The sequence below is a fragment of the Oncorhynchus masou genome, chromosome 29, assembly GCF_036934945.1.
Source record: "Oncorhynchus masou masou isolate Uvic2021 chromosome 29, UVic_Omas_1.1, whole genome shotgun sequence".
NCBI classification, from domain to species: domain Eukaryota; kingdom Metazoa; phylum Chordata; class Actinopteri; order Salmoniformes; family Salmonidae; genus Oncorhynchus; species Oncorhynchus masou.
In genome coordinates, this window is record NC_088240.1 from 75,073,635 (window position 1) to 75,087,055 (window position 13,421).

At 47.3% G+C, this 13,421-nt stretch overlaps 1 protein-coding gene across 1 annotated transcript in view; it reads right to left on the reverse strand.

Annotated features, from left to right (window-relative positions):
- Positions 1–13,421, reverse strand: part of LOC135520539 (multiple epidermal growth factor-like domains protein 8) — a 38,378-nt gene that overhangs the window by 15,818 nt on the left and 9,139 nt on the right. The window contains exons 9-31 of the mRNA XM_064946169.1: positions 13,044–13,189; positions 12,751–12,861; positions 12,491–12,642; positions 11,940–12,041; positions 11,648–11,795; positions 10,833–10,996; positions 9,606–9,809; positions 9,296–9,499; positions 8,911–9,156; positions 8,678–8,796; positions 8,429–8,560; positions 8,052–8,249; positions 7,589–7,828; positions 7,253–7,437; positions 4,905–5,118; positions 4,409–4,652; positions 4,159–4,291; positions 3,780–4,030; positions 3,500–3,610; positions 2,340–2,458; positions 1,904–2,141; positions 1,555–1,726; positions 1,114–1,277 (exon numbers count right to left, since the gene is read on the reverse strand). Coding sequence (XP_064802241.1) covers positions 1,114–1,277; positions 1,555–1,726; positions 1,904–2,141; positions 2,340–2,458; positions 3,500–3,610; positions 3,780–4,030; positions 4,159–4,291; positions 4,409–4,652; positions 4,905–5,118; positions 7,253–7,437; positions 7,589–7,828; positions 8,052–8,249; positions 8,429–8,560; positions 8,678–8,796; positions 8,911–9,156; positions 9,296–9,499; positions 9,606–9,809; positions 10,833–10,996; positions 11,648–11,795; positions 11,940–12,041; positions 12,491–12,642; positions 12,751–12,861; positions 13,044–13,189 — 3,997 coding nt within the window. The remainder of the gene's footprint in view (positions 1–1,113; positions 1,278–1,554; positions 1,727–1,903; positions 2,142–2,339; positions 2,459–3,499; positions 3,611–3,779; positions 4,031–4,158; positions 4,292–4,408; positions 4,653–4,904; positions 5,119–7,252; positions 7,438–7,588; positions 7,829–8,051; positions 8,250–8,428; positions 8,561–8,677; positions 8,797–8,910; positions 9,157–9,295; positions 9,500–9,605; positions 9,810–10,832; positions 10,997–11,647; positions 11,796–11,939; positions 12,042–12,490; positions 12,643–12,750; positions 12,862–13,043; positions 13,190–13,421) is intronic.

Sequence of the window (13,421 nt, forward strand, 5' to 3'; positions counted from 1 at the left end):
GCGTGCCCTTTAACGTGAGCTTCAGGCAAAACCAAGATGACTTGGCATCCAGGAAATGACAAGGATTTTTGAGGCTCTGTCTTTCATGATCTCCTTATATGGCTGTGAACGCAAGAGGAATGAGTCTGCCCTTTCTGTCGTTTCCCCAAGGTGTCTGCAGCATTGTGACGTATTTGTAGGCAGATCGTTGGAAGATTGACCATAAGAGACCACATTTACCACGTGTCCGCCCGGTGTCCTGCGCCGAAATTGGTGCGCAAAAGTCACCTGCCAGTATTTTTCCATGGGGCACAGAGAGAGAAGCAAGCTTCCACGAACTGCATGTCAATGAAGAGATATGTGAAAAAACACCTTGAGGATTGATTCCAAACAACGTTTGCCATGTTTCGGTCGATATTATGTAGTTAATCCGGAAAAAGTTTCACGTTGTAGGTGACTGCATTTTCGGTTCGTTTCGGTAGCCAGGCGCAATGTAGAAAACGGAACGATTTCTCCTACACACAGACGCTTTCAGGAAACACTGCGCATTTGGTATGTGGCTGGGAGTCTCCTCATTGAAAACATCAGAAGCTCTTCAAAGGTAAATGATTTTATTTATTTGGTTATCTGGCTTTTGTGAAAATGTTGCGTGCTACATGCTACACAAAATGCTATGCTAGCTTTGCATACTCTTACACAAATTAGTCAATTTCTATGGTTCAAAAGCATATTTTGAAAATCTGAGATGACAGTGTTGTTAAGAAAAGGCTAAGCTTGAGAGCAAACGCATTATTTTAATTTTATTTGCGATTTTCAGAAATCGTTAACGTTGCGTTATGCTAATGAGCCTGAGGCTTAGTCACAATCCCGGATCCGGGATGGGGAGTTTCAAGAGGTTAACAAAAGTCTAAGCTTGAGAGCAAATATATTTATTTCATTTGCGATTTTCATGAATAGTTAACGTTGCGTTATGCTAATGAGCTTGAGGCTATAAATAGGATCCCGGATCCGGGATTGCTCGACGCAAGAAGTTAAGACCAGCCTGGGAACAATTAAAAGCTTAAGTTTAAATACCGGTTAGCTTGTTGTGAAAGAAGCATGTTCTCGTGGTAAAGCTGCCATGGTAGTACCTACCTTATTCCCCTGTGAGGGGACCAGTAGGGACCAGGTGAGGTTGGCATAGTAGAGACTGTAGAGCTCTCCTGAGGGCTCCACTGTCTCCACATGGAAGCGGTAGCCTCCGAACACGTACACGGCGTCTGTCTGCTTGTGGTACACAGCAGAGTGGCCATACAGACCTGAAGAGAGGACAGGACACACAGGAGTCAGTCAAGAGACAACACGGGAGGGTTAAGGGTTAATGAACAGACTGGTAAATTATGCAACATCATAAGGGACAGCAGTTTACAGTTCATGGTGTCAGAAATAACTCTTTGCTCCAACCATAATGGATGCACCTCAATCTTTATATTCTATGCCTACTTAGTGGAAGAGGTTCCACGAAAGCTGAGGAGGGACTTTCCAGATTGGCAGGTACTAAGTGAGTTAATGAGTGCAGGTGGAGGTCCTTCTGACCTGTAGGAGGTGTGCCGGTGTGGGGGGCGACGGTCCAGTTGCCAGAGTGGATGTTGAACTCCAGCAGGTGATGGTTGAAGCCGTTCTCTGGAGAGTAACCTCCGATGAGCAGCATAGAGGAGTCCCGACGCACCGTTAGAGTATGACCTGCCACCGGTGGCAGCACTGAGCTCTGTGGGGAAAGAGGGCACAGACTAATTGGTTACATAGAAGTCTATAGTAAATTGAATCGTGCGGTGTAGGCTGACAGTTAACTACCAATATTTTATGTTTAGTCTTTTTTTGTTCATATATTTTCCCAAGTAAGGCAATATGGTGGATAACTAAAACTAAACAAACCAACTCTGACCTTGTGCTGTCTCCACACCAGACTGCTGAGGTTGAGGCTCCACGTGTCCATGGCGACGCCCTTCTGCGTGACACCGCCCACCACCAGCATGAGGTTGTGTGTGGCTCCCTGAGCATCAGAGAGAGGCTCATGACTGGCCAGGAGGGCAGAGGCGTGGTGGTAGCGGGGGCTGGGGGTGGAGCCTTCTTCCACTGAACTGGTCAGCATCTGAGTCCAGCGCCCCTCCAACACTGAGTACCTGAACCCACCAATCAACACAGAGAAATGACATGAACCCACCAATCAACACAGAGAGGGAAGAAAGACAGAGAAACTAACTGATATGGGTTACTGGTCATTTCAAACAATTACAAAAAAAAAAAAATGCTGTTTCGTAAAAGGCATCTTTAAATGAACGCTAATAAAAACACAGCCATTAAAAAGTCATCCCCCCCACCTGTAGACGTTTCCCAGGATGCCCTCTGAGAGAGAGAGGCCTCCATACATCCAGAGGTTCCCCTGGGGCCCAGACACTAGAGAATGGCCCATCCGGTGGAGAAACCTGTGGGCCTGGTTCTGTGGAGGGAGGGGGAAGTTTAACCTCTTGAGTGTAGGGGGCAGCATTTTGATGTTTGGATGAAAAACATACCCAAATGAAACTGCCTATTTCTCAGGCCCAGAATCTAGAATATGCAAATACATTGTCAGATTATGATAGAAAAAACTCTAAAGTTTCCAAAACTGTCAAAATATTGTCTGTGAGTATAACAGAACTGATATTGCAGGCAAAAACCTGAGGAAACTCCACCCAGGAAGTGCTGTTTTTCCTGAAACCTCTCTGATCCATTGCATGCCTTCCCTCCATTTAAATGGATATCAACCAGATTCATTTTCCTATGGCTTCCACATGGTGTGAACAGTCTTTAGACCGTTTCAGGCTTTTATTCAGAAAAATGAGCGAAAAAAGATCACATTGTGTCATTGGATGGCTGGGTGCCAGCAGAGTTTTGCATGCGTGAGCAGCTTGGAGCAGACATTTTCTCTCTCACTCCTTTGAAAAAGCTACGGTCCGGTTGAAATATGATCGATTATTTATTGTAAAAACAACCTGAGGATTGATTATAAAAAACGTTTGACATGTTTCTACAAACTTTACGGATACTATTTGGAATTTTCGTCTGCCCCGTCGTGACCGCTCGAGCCTGTGGATTACTGAACATAACGCGCCAACCAAATGGAGGTATTTCGGATTTTAAAATCATCTTTATGGAACAAAAATAACAGGAAGTCTCATGTGTAACTGGAAGTCTCATGAGTGCAAACACCTGAAGATCAAAGGTAAACAATTCATTTTATTGCTTTTCTGACTTTCGTGACCAATCTACTTTGGTGCTAGCTGTTTGTAATGTTTTGTCTGCTGAGAGAGATGTCCTAACATAAACGCTTGGATAGCTTTCGACCGAAAAGCTTTTTTGAAATCTGACACGCCAGGTGGATTAACAACAAGCTAAGCTGTTGACGAAAATGATCCCGCTAACAGGATGGGTGCGCCAAGAAGTTAACACTGTGACACTCTGTGGCTGGAGTGTTTTTATATATGTGTGTCCTGGTTCTTACCGCTGTGAGCTGTGTGTCCAGTAGGGTTTCCCAAACTAGGCTGCTGGAGTCCAGAGGGGTGGAGCAGTCAGAGCCGCCCCAACCGTCTGCACATACACACACTCCCAGAGACTAAAACGTACACATAGAGAGAGAGAGAGGGTTAACATTAGAGACACACAAGAGACTGCAATATATAGGAACAGGATAAACAAAGAGGAAAACATCAAAACACCAACAAAACAACAATGAGTATTCAAACTGTCTTGCAGTAACAGTGCTAGTGTTCAGTCCCTCTCACCAAGTTACAGGAGCCTCGGCCCTCTGCTAGCCCACAGCCCTCGGGACAGAGGGGCCTGTCGCAGTACGGTCCCCCATACCCCTGAGTACACTGGCACAGCCCCTCGCTGCACTGCGCCCCTCCCTGGCATACAGGTGACCCATCCTCCCCCGCCTCAGAAACCTGGCGACAACGCCGCACCCAGAAGGATGCGTTGAAACCCTGAGGGCGGTCAGACGAGACATTGGCCTCAAAGTACACAGAAATCACACCTGGGAGAGAAAAACAGAGGGATCAGAGAGGGAATCTTTCAATACTACTCATGATATTTACAGTCAGAAAATAAGTAGGAGAAAAACTTTATTTTAAAACTTTTTAAAAAATGACCAGAAGTTTTAACCTGAAGTGGCCTCCACTGTAATTGGCTGAGTCCGGGTCGTCCCACAGAACGCGCCAATCAGGTTGTGGTCTGAGTGCACCACCCCGTTGCTCAAGAAACGAGGCAGGCCATCAAACACGTAAACGTAGGAGCTCTGTGTGTGAGAGACAGAAAATACATCTCAGGCCATGGGAATGCTGGTGGCTCTGTTCACTACAGCACAATAAACATCAGTTTGTGTTGTAGGAGTTAGTGTGTAGTTAGTACTCACAGTGCACTGTGTGTAGGAGTCTGGGTGCAAGGTGAGAGCCACAGGAGGGCACAGCTCACCAGACTCACAGGGGACCAAGTGCTCAGAGACAGACAGGACCCACAGACAGTGGGAGAGTCCCCCCTTCCCCCCGACGCCCCCTCGCCACCCCAGGGAGGACGAGATGGGGAGTTCAGAGAGGGGTGACTGGTGGGACAGGATCACAGAGCGCCCTTGACACTGACGGAAACAGGTGCCATTATTCCTGAGGAAGAGAGAGTTGTATAAGTGATATGCATTAAGTGAGAGAAATTCAAACATTCAAATGTATAGTGAAGCAGTTTCTTAATTACAGAGCTCATAGCAACTAGTTGCTGATGCACAGTACACATACTGTTCTATAAAACAGATCAATTACAGAATGCCTATTATTTTCCCCTTGTAATGCTGCAAAACTAATTTCCTCACTGGGGATAATAAATCCATCCATCCAGAGTCCATTGTCTGTCCCCCTCACCTGGGGTCTCCGTAATATCCAGGCAAGCAGGATTCACAGTGTGGTCCCTGGGTGTGGTGTGTGCAGTAGCATTGGCCTGTCTGATTGTGGCAGAAGCCCAGGAGGGGGCCTCCATGGCCGTTACACTGGCAGGGCACACAGCCCCCGCCCCCGGCCAGCGCAGAACCAAAACTCCCTGGTCGACAGTGCTCACACTGGAGACCCATTGTCCAATCTGAGGAGAAGGGAGAACGGAGAGCACATTAACTAATTAGAGAAAGTTATAACTTTTGAAATTAATAAACTACAGTCGTGGACAAATGTTTTGAGAATGTGAAAATTTAAATGTGTCAAAGTATGCTGCCTCAGTTTGTATGATGGCAATTTGCATATACCTCAGAAAGTTATGAAGAGTGATCAGAGGAATTGCAATTAACTGCAAAGTCCCTCTTTGCCATGCAAATGAACTGAATCCCCCAAAAACATTTCCACTGCATTTCAGCCCTGCCACAAAAGGACCAGCTGACTTCATGTCAGTGATTCTCTCGTTAACACACGAGTTGACGAGGACAAGGCTGGAGATCACTCTGTCATGCTGATTGAGTTCGAATAACAGACTGGAAGCTTCAAAGGGAAGGTGGTACTTGGAATCATTGTTCTTCCTCTGTCAATCATGGTTACCTGCAAGGAAACACGTGCAGTCATCATTGCTTTGCACAAAAAGGGCTTCACAGGCAAGGATATTGCTGCCAGTAAGATTGCACCTAAATCAACCATTTATCAGATCATCAAGAACTTCAAGGAGAGCGGTTCAATTGTTGTGACGAAGGCTTCAGGGCGCCTAAGAAAGTCCAGCAAGCGCCAGGACCTTCTCCCTAAAGTTGATTCAGCTGGGCACCACCAGTACAGAGCTTGCTCAGGAACGGCAGCAGGCAGAAGACTTTTGGAGCCACTTCTCTTCAGGAAAAACTTCAGGGACAGACTGATATTCTGCAAAGGTATAGGGATTGGACTGCTGAGGGCTGGGGTAAAGTCATTTTCTCTGATGAATCCCCTTTCTTATCGTTTGGGGCATCCAAAAAAAAAGCTTGTCTGGAGAAGACAAGGTGAGCGCTACCATCAGTCCTGTGTCATGCCAACAGTAAAGCATCCTGAGACAATTCATGTGTGGGGTTGCTTCTCAGCCAAGGGAGTGTGCTCACTCACAATTTTGCCTAAGAACACCGCCATGAATAAAGAATGGTACCAAAACATCCTCCGAGAGCAACTTCTCCCAACCATCCAAGAACAGTGTGGAGACAAACAATGCCTTTTCCAGCATGATGGAGCACCTTGCCATAAGGCAAAATAATAACCAAGTGGCTCGGGGAACAAAACATCGATATTTTGGGTCCATGGCCATGAAACTCCCCAGACCTTAATCCCATTGAGAACTTGTGGTCAATCCTCAAGGGGCGGATGGACAAACAAAAACCCACAAATTCTGACAAACTCCAAGCATTGATTATGCAAGGATGGGCTGCCATCAGTCAGGATGAGGCCCAGAAGTTAATTGACAGCATGCCAGGGTGGATTGCAGGGGTCTTGAAAAAGGAGGGTCAACACTGCAAATATTGAGTCTTTGCATCAACTTCATGTAATTGTCAATAAAAGCCTTTGACACTTATGAAATGCTTGTAATTATACTTCAGTATTTCATAGTAACATCTGATCAAAATATCTAAAGACACGGAAGCAGCAAACTTTGTGGAAATTAATATTTGTGTCATTCTCCATTATGAATTTGATGTATAATGACTAAATGATGTATACATTTAAAGTAATGATAGGACTATATCTAAAATAATTCTACCCTGTCTCTGTATAATGATGAAGAATGTTTGTCCATAAGAAAAGAGGGACTGTTAGCAGGCAAGGAACTGTGGCTCCCCACCTATGGAGGGGAGAAACCTTGGGCTTGCAGTAGATTGTGTAACATGATTCCAAGCAGGATGTGATAAGTGATGTACGCGTAGAAGACTTGTAAACTATATTGTCATTGTCTGAGAGGAGGGACATTTATGACAAAATGGGAGATATATAAACCAATGTACATGATGATTGGTAGAGCTCTCGTAAATAAACATTGCTGACTATTGTAGACTGGCCTCTGTCTGTTTCATTTCAACAAGAATCTTACAAATTCTTGGTAGCAGACCGAGTAGTTTAATTGAAGTTCAGTTTATGAATATTGAGAACACAATTCTCTTAACATTCTCAAAACATTTGGCCACGACTGTATATTTTGTTTTTCTGGTCATCTTGGGGTGTTGCTGTAATTTTCCTTTTTTGGAAGGCTTAGAATGGGCTGATATTTATGTCTGTCTCACCCTGGCAGTGGTCACAGATGCCTGGGGCAGTGATACAGGTGCTGTGGAAGTTACAGCCACAGTCCACATCACACTCCACCCCGCTCAGCACCAGTGTGGCTGGGTCAGATGTCCAGCCCAGGGAACACTCACACTCGAAGCGCGGGCTGCCGCTGCACTGGCCCTCACGACACTCATTATAACAACTGGAGAAGAGAGAGGTCGGCTTTAGGAGAATAGAGTTATTCAGAGAACGAGACATACGAGCTAGTGGAAGGGAAAAGGGCTTGTCATGATAGGGAGGATGAGAGGGAGAGAAAAAGAAAGAGCAGCAGGGAGTGAGAGAGAGAGGCTCACGTCTGGTTGCAGTGCAGGGTGCCGTCCCCGGTGTAGCCCCTCTCACAGTGGCACTCAAAGGAGGTGGGGGTGTTGACACAGGTGGCGAAGGGGTGGCAGCTGTGGAGGCCCAGCCTGCATTCCTCCACATCGGGACAGCTGGGGTAGGACCAGACTGGGTCCCTCTCCCCCTCCTCCATGTGCTCCAGCTCCATCTCCATCTCCATGGGCCGTGGAGGGGCCAAGGTCTGGGGTTCAGGACTAGAGGGGGAGGAGGAATAACAAGGTTCAGCATTACATCCTAATGCAGAGAGGTCGTCTGGTATTGACATGGTAACTTCACAGGCAGGTCCAGTGTACGTAGGCATTATTTACACTGGACCTGCTCAGATAATCACCACAGCCCGTTTTGTGGGCTTGTCCTCAGTTGAAGTCAAACCTGGGTAAGTAAGCATTTTGAAGTGTGGTAGTTTGCTGATCATACCTGGTAGCCCGTACTTCATCCACAGCCACACTGCAGTTATACACAGAGGCGTCGTCCATCCCTCCCCAGTCTCCTCGTAGACACCTGCCGATGGTGGGGTTGTTGTAGTCTCCACACCAGCCGCACTGAAACGTCTGGAGACAGTCTGTACAGGTGACTAGAGCTGAGCATTGCTTACACTGGGGCACTGAGTGAACACTGGAGTGGGGAAGAGAGGGATGGAGGGAGGATTGGGGGAAGGAGGGAGAGGAAGAGAGAAAAGGTTATTGAACGTTGTTGGTACATAATTAATTCTAAATAGGAAAGAGAAATAAGATTAAACCTCAATTTTAAACTGCTGACTACAGGAGTTCAGCTCATTGGTTCTAATGGTTTACCTGTCATACCAGTCCCTGCACTCTCCGTAGGGATACTTGGTGAGGTAGGCAGCGAAGTAGAAGCAGGCCTGGGCTGACTCACACCACGCACACTGACTGGAGTTAGACAGACACTCTCCACACGTCCTCCTCCTGTTTATAGAGGTGAGGAAGGGGGAGAGGGAGAGAGATGCGGAGAGAGTTACATAACCTAGAAGTAATTGCCCCAAGCAACATTATATTATGATGAGCACGACAGTGGGTACTCACTGGTTGCAGACTTTAGGGCACCCCTCTGGGTCGCGAATGGATCCATCCAGTCTTCCCCGTCGGCTGCATTGGTAGTCACCCTTCTTGCTGGAGTTGATCTGCCACTCACAGTAGTGGTCCTGTCGGCCAAAGTTCATAAGAGTCAAAGGTCTATAAGATCTATAAGGGGAGTATAAAACATATAAAATGTTTTATGAAGCTAATGGCAGTGAGGTTTTCTGTATGTTAAATACCTGAGTGCAGGCGGAGCAGTCCCTGTACTCCTCACAGAGGGTGCATTGTGGCGGGGCCAGCAGCAGGTGGCGTTCCCCTCCCCCCTGGTCCTCTGGGCAGGGCTCCATGTCAGGCAGTGCACGGAACAGACAGCGGCCCAGAGACGGGCACCAGCCACAGGACTGGTCTGACAGACACGCCAAGCAAGACTGGTACCCCGAGCAAGAGCCAGAACGGTACGGCTCCAAGAACAGGAAGGAAATCTCCTACAGAGAGAAAGAAAGGAGATCAACAAAAAAAAGAGATCGAGAGACAGTGGGAGAAACAAACATCTTCAATATTGATGTTAAGGGTATTGAGCGTCAGGATTACTGTGAAAACCTTTTGTTTTCAACTGGTACTCACACTTCCGCCGGGCAGAGCGGTTCTGTTCCAGGTCAGGGCCATCTCACTGGTCTGTCCAGAGCCTGAGTTGTTGAGGTATCCCTCGGCCTGGACCAGGTAGCGGTTCCCCCGGGTCAGGTTGGGAAACAGACGACCCATGTCAGGACGGGACAGCAGCTTCGTCTCCTTCTCCTGGTGAGCTGCCCAGCGACCTACCACCTCCTTCTGAGGGGAGGAAGAAGAGGGAGTGAGAGAGTTCAGTAAAACAAATTAGACTGGATCTACTGTGTAATGTAAGCGACCATCTCCCGCTCTCCTCTCCCTCGCTCACCAGTTGCAGGGAGTTGGGTCCAGCAGCCATGCGGGCCTCAAAGTGTAGCCTCTGTATCCGGGCCCACATTGAGACTGTCTCGGTGGGAGGGGGTGCAGGTGGAGGGGCACCCCACAGAGGGTGGATGAAGCCCCGGAACTGCAGGGTGACATCCATCTCTGTGGTGGGGCTGAGGATGATGGAGGTGCTGCGCAGGATGGACACCTGAACGAGTGGAGGTTCAAGAGGGATTGGATGGAGGTGTTACAACAGACAGCAAGGTACAACATGTCAGAAGTCAGCAGCATTACATTCAGTCAGACAAGAGTTTGGGAAGCCCACAGTATCTTAAGTAGGGTGGGAGGAGGGTAAGTATTTAGAGGGGCTTTAGAGACACAGTATAGCTACAAGTAGAGGTAAGGTGGTACAGTGTCCTTGCAAAAGAAAGTGGGGGTACGCCATACCAGTAAAACATGGGCCTATCATAATAATTAAAACAAAATGTCAAGAAAACTGTAAGCTACTACTCCATTATTTTTCATTACCGCATGTCAGAGGCATGAAACATTTGCGAATGTACTTGAAAATAAATGGGTGGTATTAGCCTACACTCCAAAATGTGATGTGGTTCGACGAGAACACTGACATTTTGACAAGCCAGAGTTAAGTGGCCGACACCAGGACGCGAGGACAGCAGTGGACACATAAATTATTGCCTAATGATAATCGCCAAATGTCATTACACTTTTTGGTGTTTTGTGTAAAAGATGTCGCTTTCCATTCACCACTGCTTGGAGGTTGGAACTATGTTGAGAGTGGATGAATGTGCCTGGATAACCTAGTAAAAGGAGCCCTTTGAAGTGATTGTTTGACAAATCAGATGAAAACATCATGACTGGTTGTGTTTGTGAGGGAATCGAACCCACGAGCCACACAGGACCACAATACTTGGCGGCAGGGTTGTCACGAGTAGTACCAGTATACTGATACTCAGAGGTATTGTGGCATGACACAAAACATGGAGCAGAGTAAATGTTCTGAGGAAACAGTCCTAATGTTGGAAACAAGTAGTCTGATGTCACCCAGAATTCAGTTTATTTTCCAAGCTATAACACACAATCTACATACAGTAGGTTTTTTAAAAGACCAAAGAGTTATGTCTGCTTTGTGTTTTCCTTTTTGCCATGGAAAATTAGTAGTATTGCGATGTTGGCAACGTGACAACCTTACTTGGCGTGGCCTCTGTACCTTGTCAGGCTGGGAGTCATTGCGGGGGTGCTGGAAGGTGAGCAGGTGCAGTCCCGGGACATAGTTCTCAGTGCGACAGGAAAGGAGTGTTGTAAGGAAACGGGTACGCTCCCCCCACCAGCCATACGCCCCTGAGATCTGGTCCACACGGCAAGCACTTTGATCTGCAATACCGAGAGGGAGAGCTCATTAAACAACACACACAGTACCAGACCTTAATCTTACAATACTTTTCATTTAACTAGGCAAGTCAGTTAAGAACAAATTCTTATTTACAATGACGGCCTACCAGAAGGCAAATTGCCTCCTGCGGGGACAGGGGCTAGGATTAAAAATAAATAACAAATATAGGACAAAACACACACAACAAGAGACACCACTACACTACATGAAGAGAGACCTAAAACGACAACATAGCATGGCAGCAACACATAAAAACACAGCGTGGTAGCAACACAACATGACAATATGGCAGCAGCACAAAACATGGTACAAACATTATTGGGCAAGAAGGTAGAGACAGCAATACATCACACGAAGCAGCCACAACTGTAAGTAAGAACGTCCATGATTGATTCTTTGAATGACGAGATGGAGATTAAACGCAGCGAACTGAAAAGAGCGGTCCCAGGGATGTGTGTGCTTTGGGGACCTTTAACAGAATGTGACTGGCAGATGGGTGTTGTATGTGGAGGATGAGGGCTGCAGTAGATATCGAGTGGGGAGCACCAATTCATGGTCCCTCATGTCTTTTTTCTCCTATGCATTTTAGCTCTTGATATTTGTATTTCCCCTCCTCCCTCTGTGCATCTCACCTGACACAGGTAGGCAGGACTCGTTCTGGACACACCAGCCAAAGTCACCGGGGGCACGGGGCAGGGAACCTGGAGCCCCACTGAACACCAGGCAGGACTGGCAGTCAGACAGAAAGCGGGCCAGGCCCAGGCACCCTGTGCTGCCACACTGGAGAGAGACAGTTGAACATTGTTTTTATCCATGGTCAAGTTAGATTGTTAGAAGGTGGATGGGGAGGACAGATGGATGAGGTTTGGGTTGAAGATGGAGAAAAAGGGAGGGAAAAAGCAGGGTGTTGGATAGGTGTGTTACCGGGTTGGTGGGTTGGTACTCCCGACAGCGGCCCTCACACCAGCTGCATTCTGGGTTCTTCAGACACATGCTCTCGTCTGGAGCCTCGGCACACACAGCGTCCTGACACACACAGAAACGGATAGTCAAACAAAGATACACACCACAGCAGAGCTTTCCAACCATTTTCCTGGAGAGCTACTGTCCTGTAGGTTTTCGCTCCAACCCTAATACTAATAATTTGCTGGTTGATAAGATGAATCAGGTTAGTTACAACTGGGGTTGGTGTGAAAACCTACAGGAGGGTATCTCTCCAGGAACAGGGTTGGAGAGCCCTGCACCACACTATACTGTGAACTACCACAAAATTGTGCACAAGAAATACAATGTTAACAAGTCCTGCTTTCAATCCCCAAAAAACATTATCACTGAAAAACATTATGCTTCAGGAGATGAGAGAATTGCAGTTTCAACCATCCTCCTCTCCCCCATTCCATATTCCCCTGTCCACCATGCAATAATATTCCTTAATAAACTCTCCATCCCTCCCCCTTCCTTGCTTCTTGACTCACCCGGTCTCCTGGGTCGCTGCTCACGAACAGTGGAACTTTGTACGCCACCAGGTCTCCACGGGCAATACCACTGTAACCCCCGGCAACCAGCAGCACCCTGCCCTCCATCACAGCAGCTACATGGGAGTACCGCCCTCTCACAGCCTCTCCTCCTGTATGAAAAGAGAGAGAGAGATGATTCAACATAAAGCAACATGAATATGTCTGTGTATGAGCGAGTGAGAATGTGTGTGTGTGTGTGTATGTGTGTAGGGACTCACTGTGTTGGAGGCTCGACCCAGCTGACACCCACTGGTGACACCCCAGGTGGTAGAAGAAGATTTCCTCATCATAACACTTCTCCTCCTGGTAGTGGATGTGCACATTTCCCCCTGAGAGAGAGTGAGTGAGTGAGTGAGTGAGTGAGTGAGTGAGAAACAGAACAGGGAGAATAAGAGCAATATTAGAGGGAAAAGGGGCTGGACAGCAAACAATTGTATGAATCCATTCAAGAGGTCTCCATCCCTATCCTATATTCTCTGTGATCACCACCTCTACCATACGTCCCCCTCACCATAGACCACCATGTAGTTTCCGATGACGGTGGCTGAGTGGAAGGCTCTCTCCCTGGGGCCTGTGGCTGGGAAACGGGAACGGAAAGAGGTCCAGAACCTCTGGTCCACGTGGAATACATCTGTGGAGTTCACACGTACACTGAACCTGAGGGGGAGAGAGAGGCAGGAAGGAGGCAGATTATTTGATACAATAGAAACAGTCCAACGTTAACACAGACACCTGCTGAGACACAAATAGATACCAACACTACTGGGAATCCCATGGACACTGACACTTGGAGAAGCCAAGAACCTAGCGAGAGCCTGTTCTTGCATTACCAAATAGCATCAAACACACACGACACAGTGTACCCTCAGTGTGTACTTTGAAAATAAAC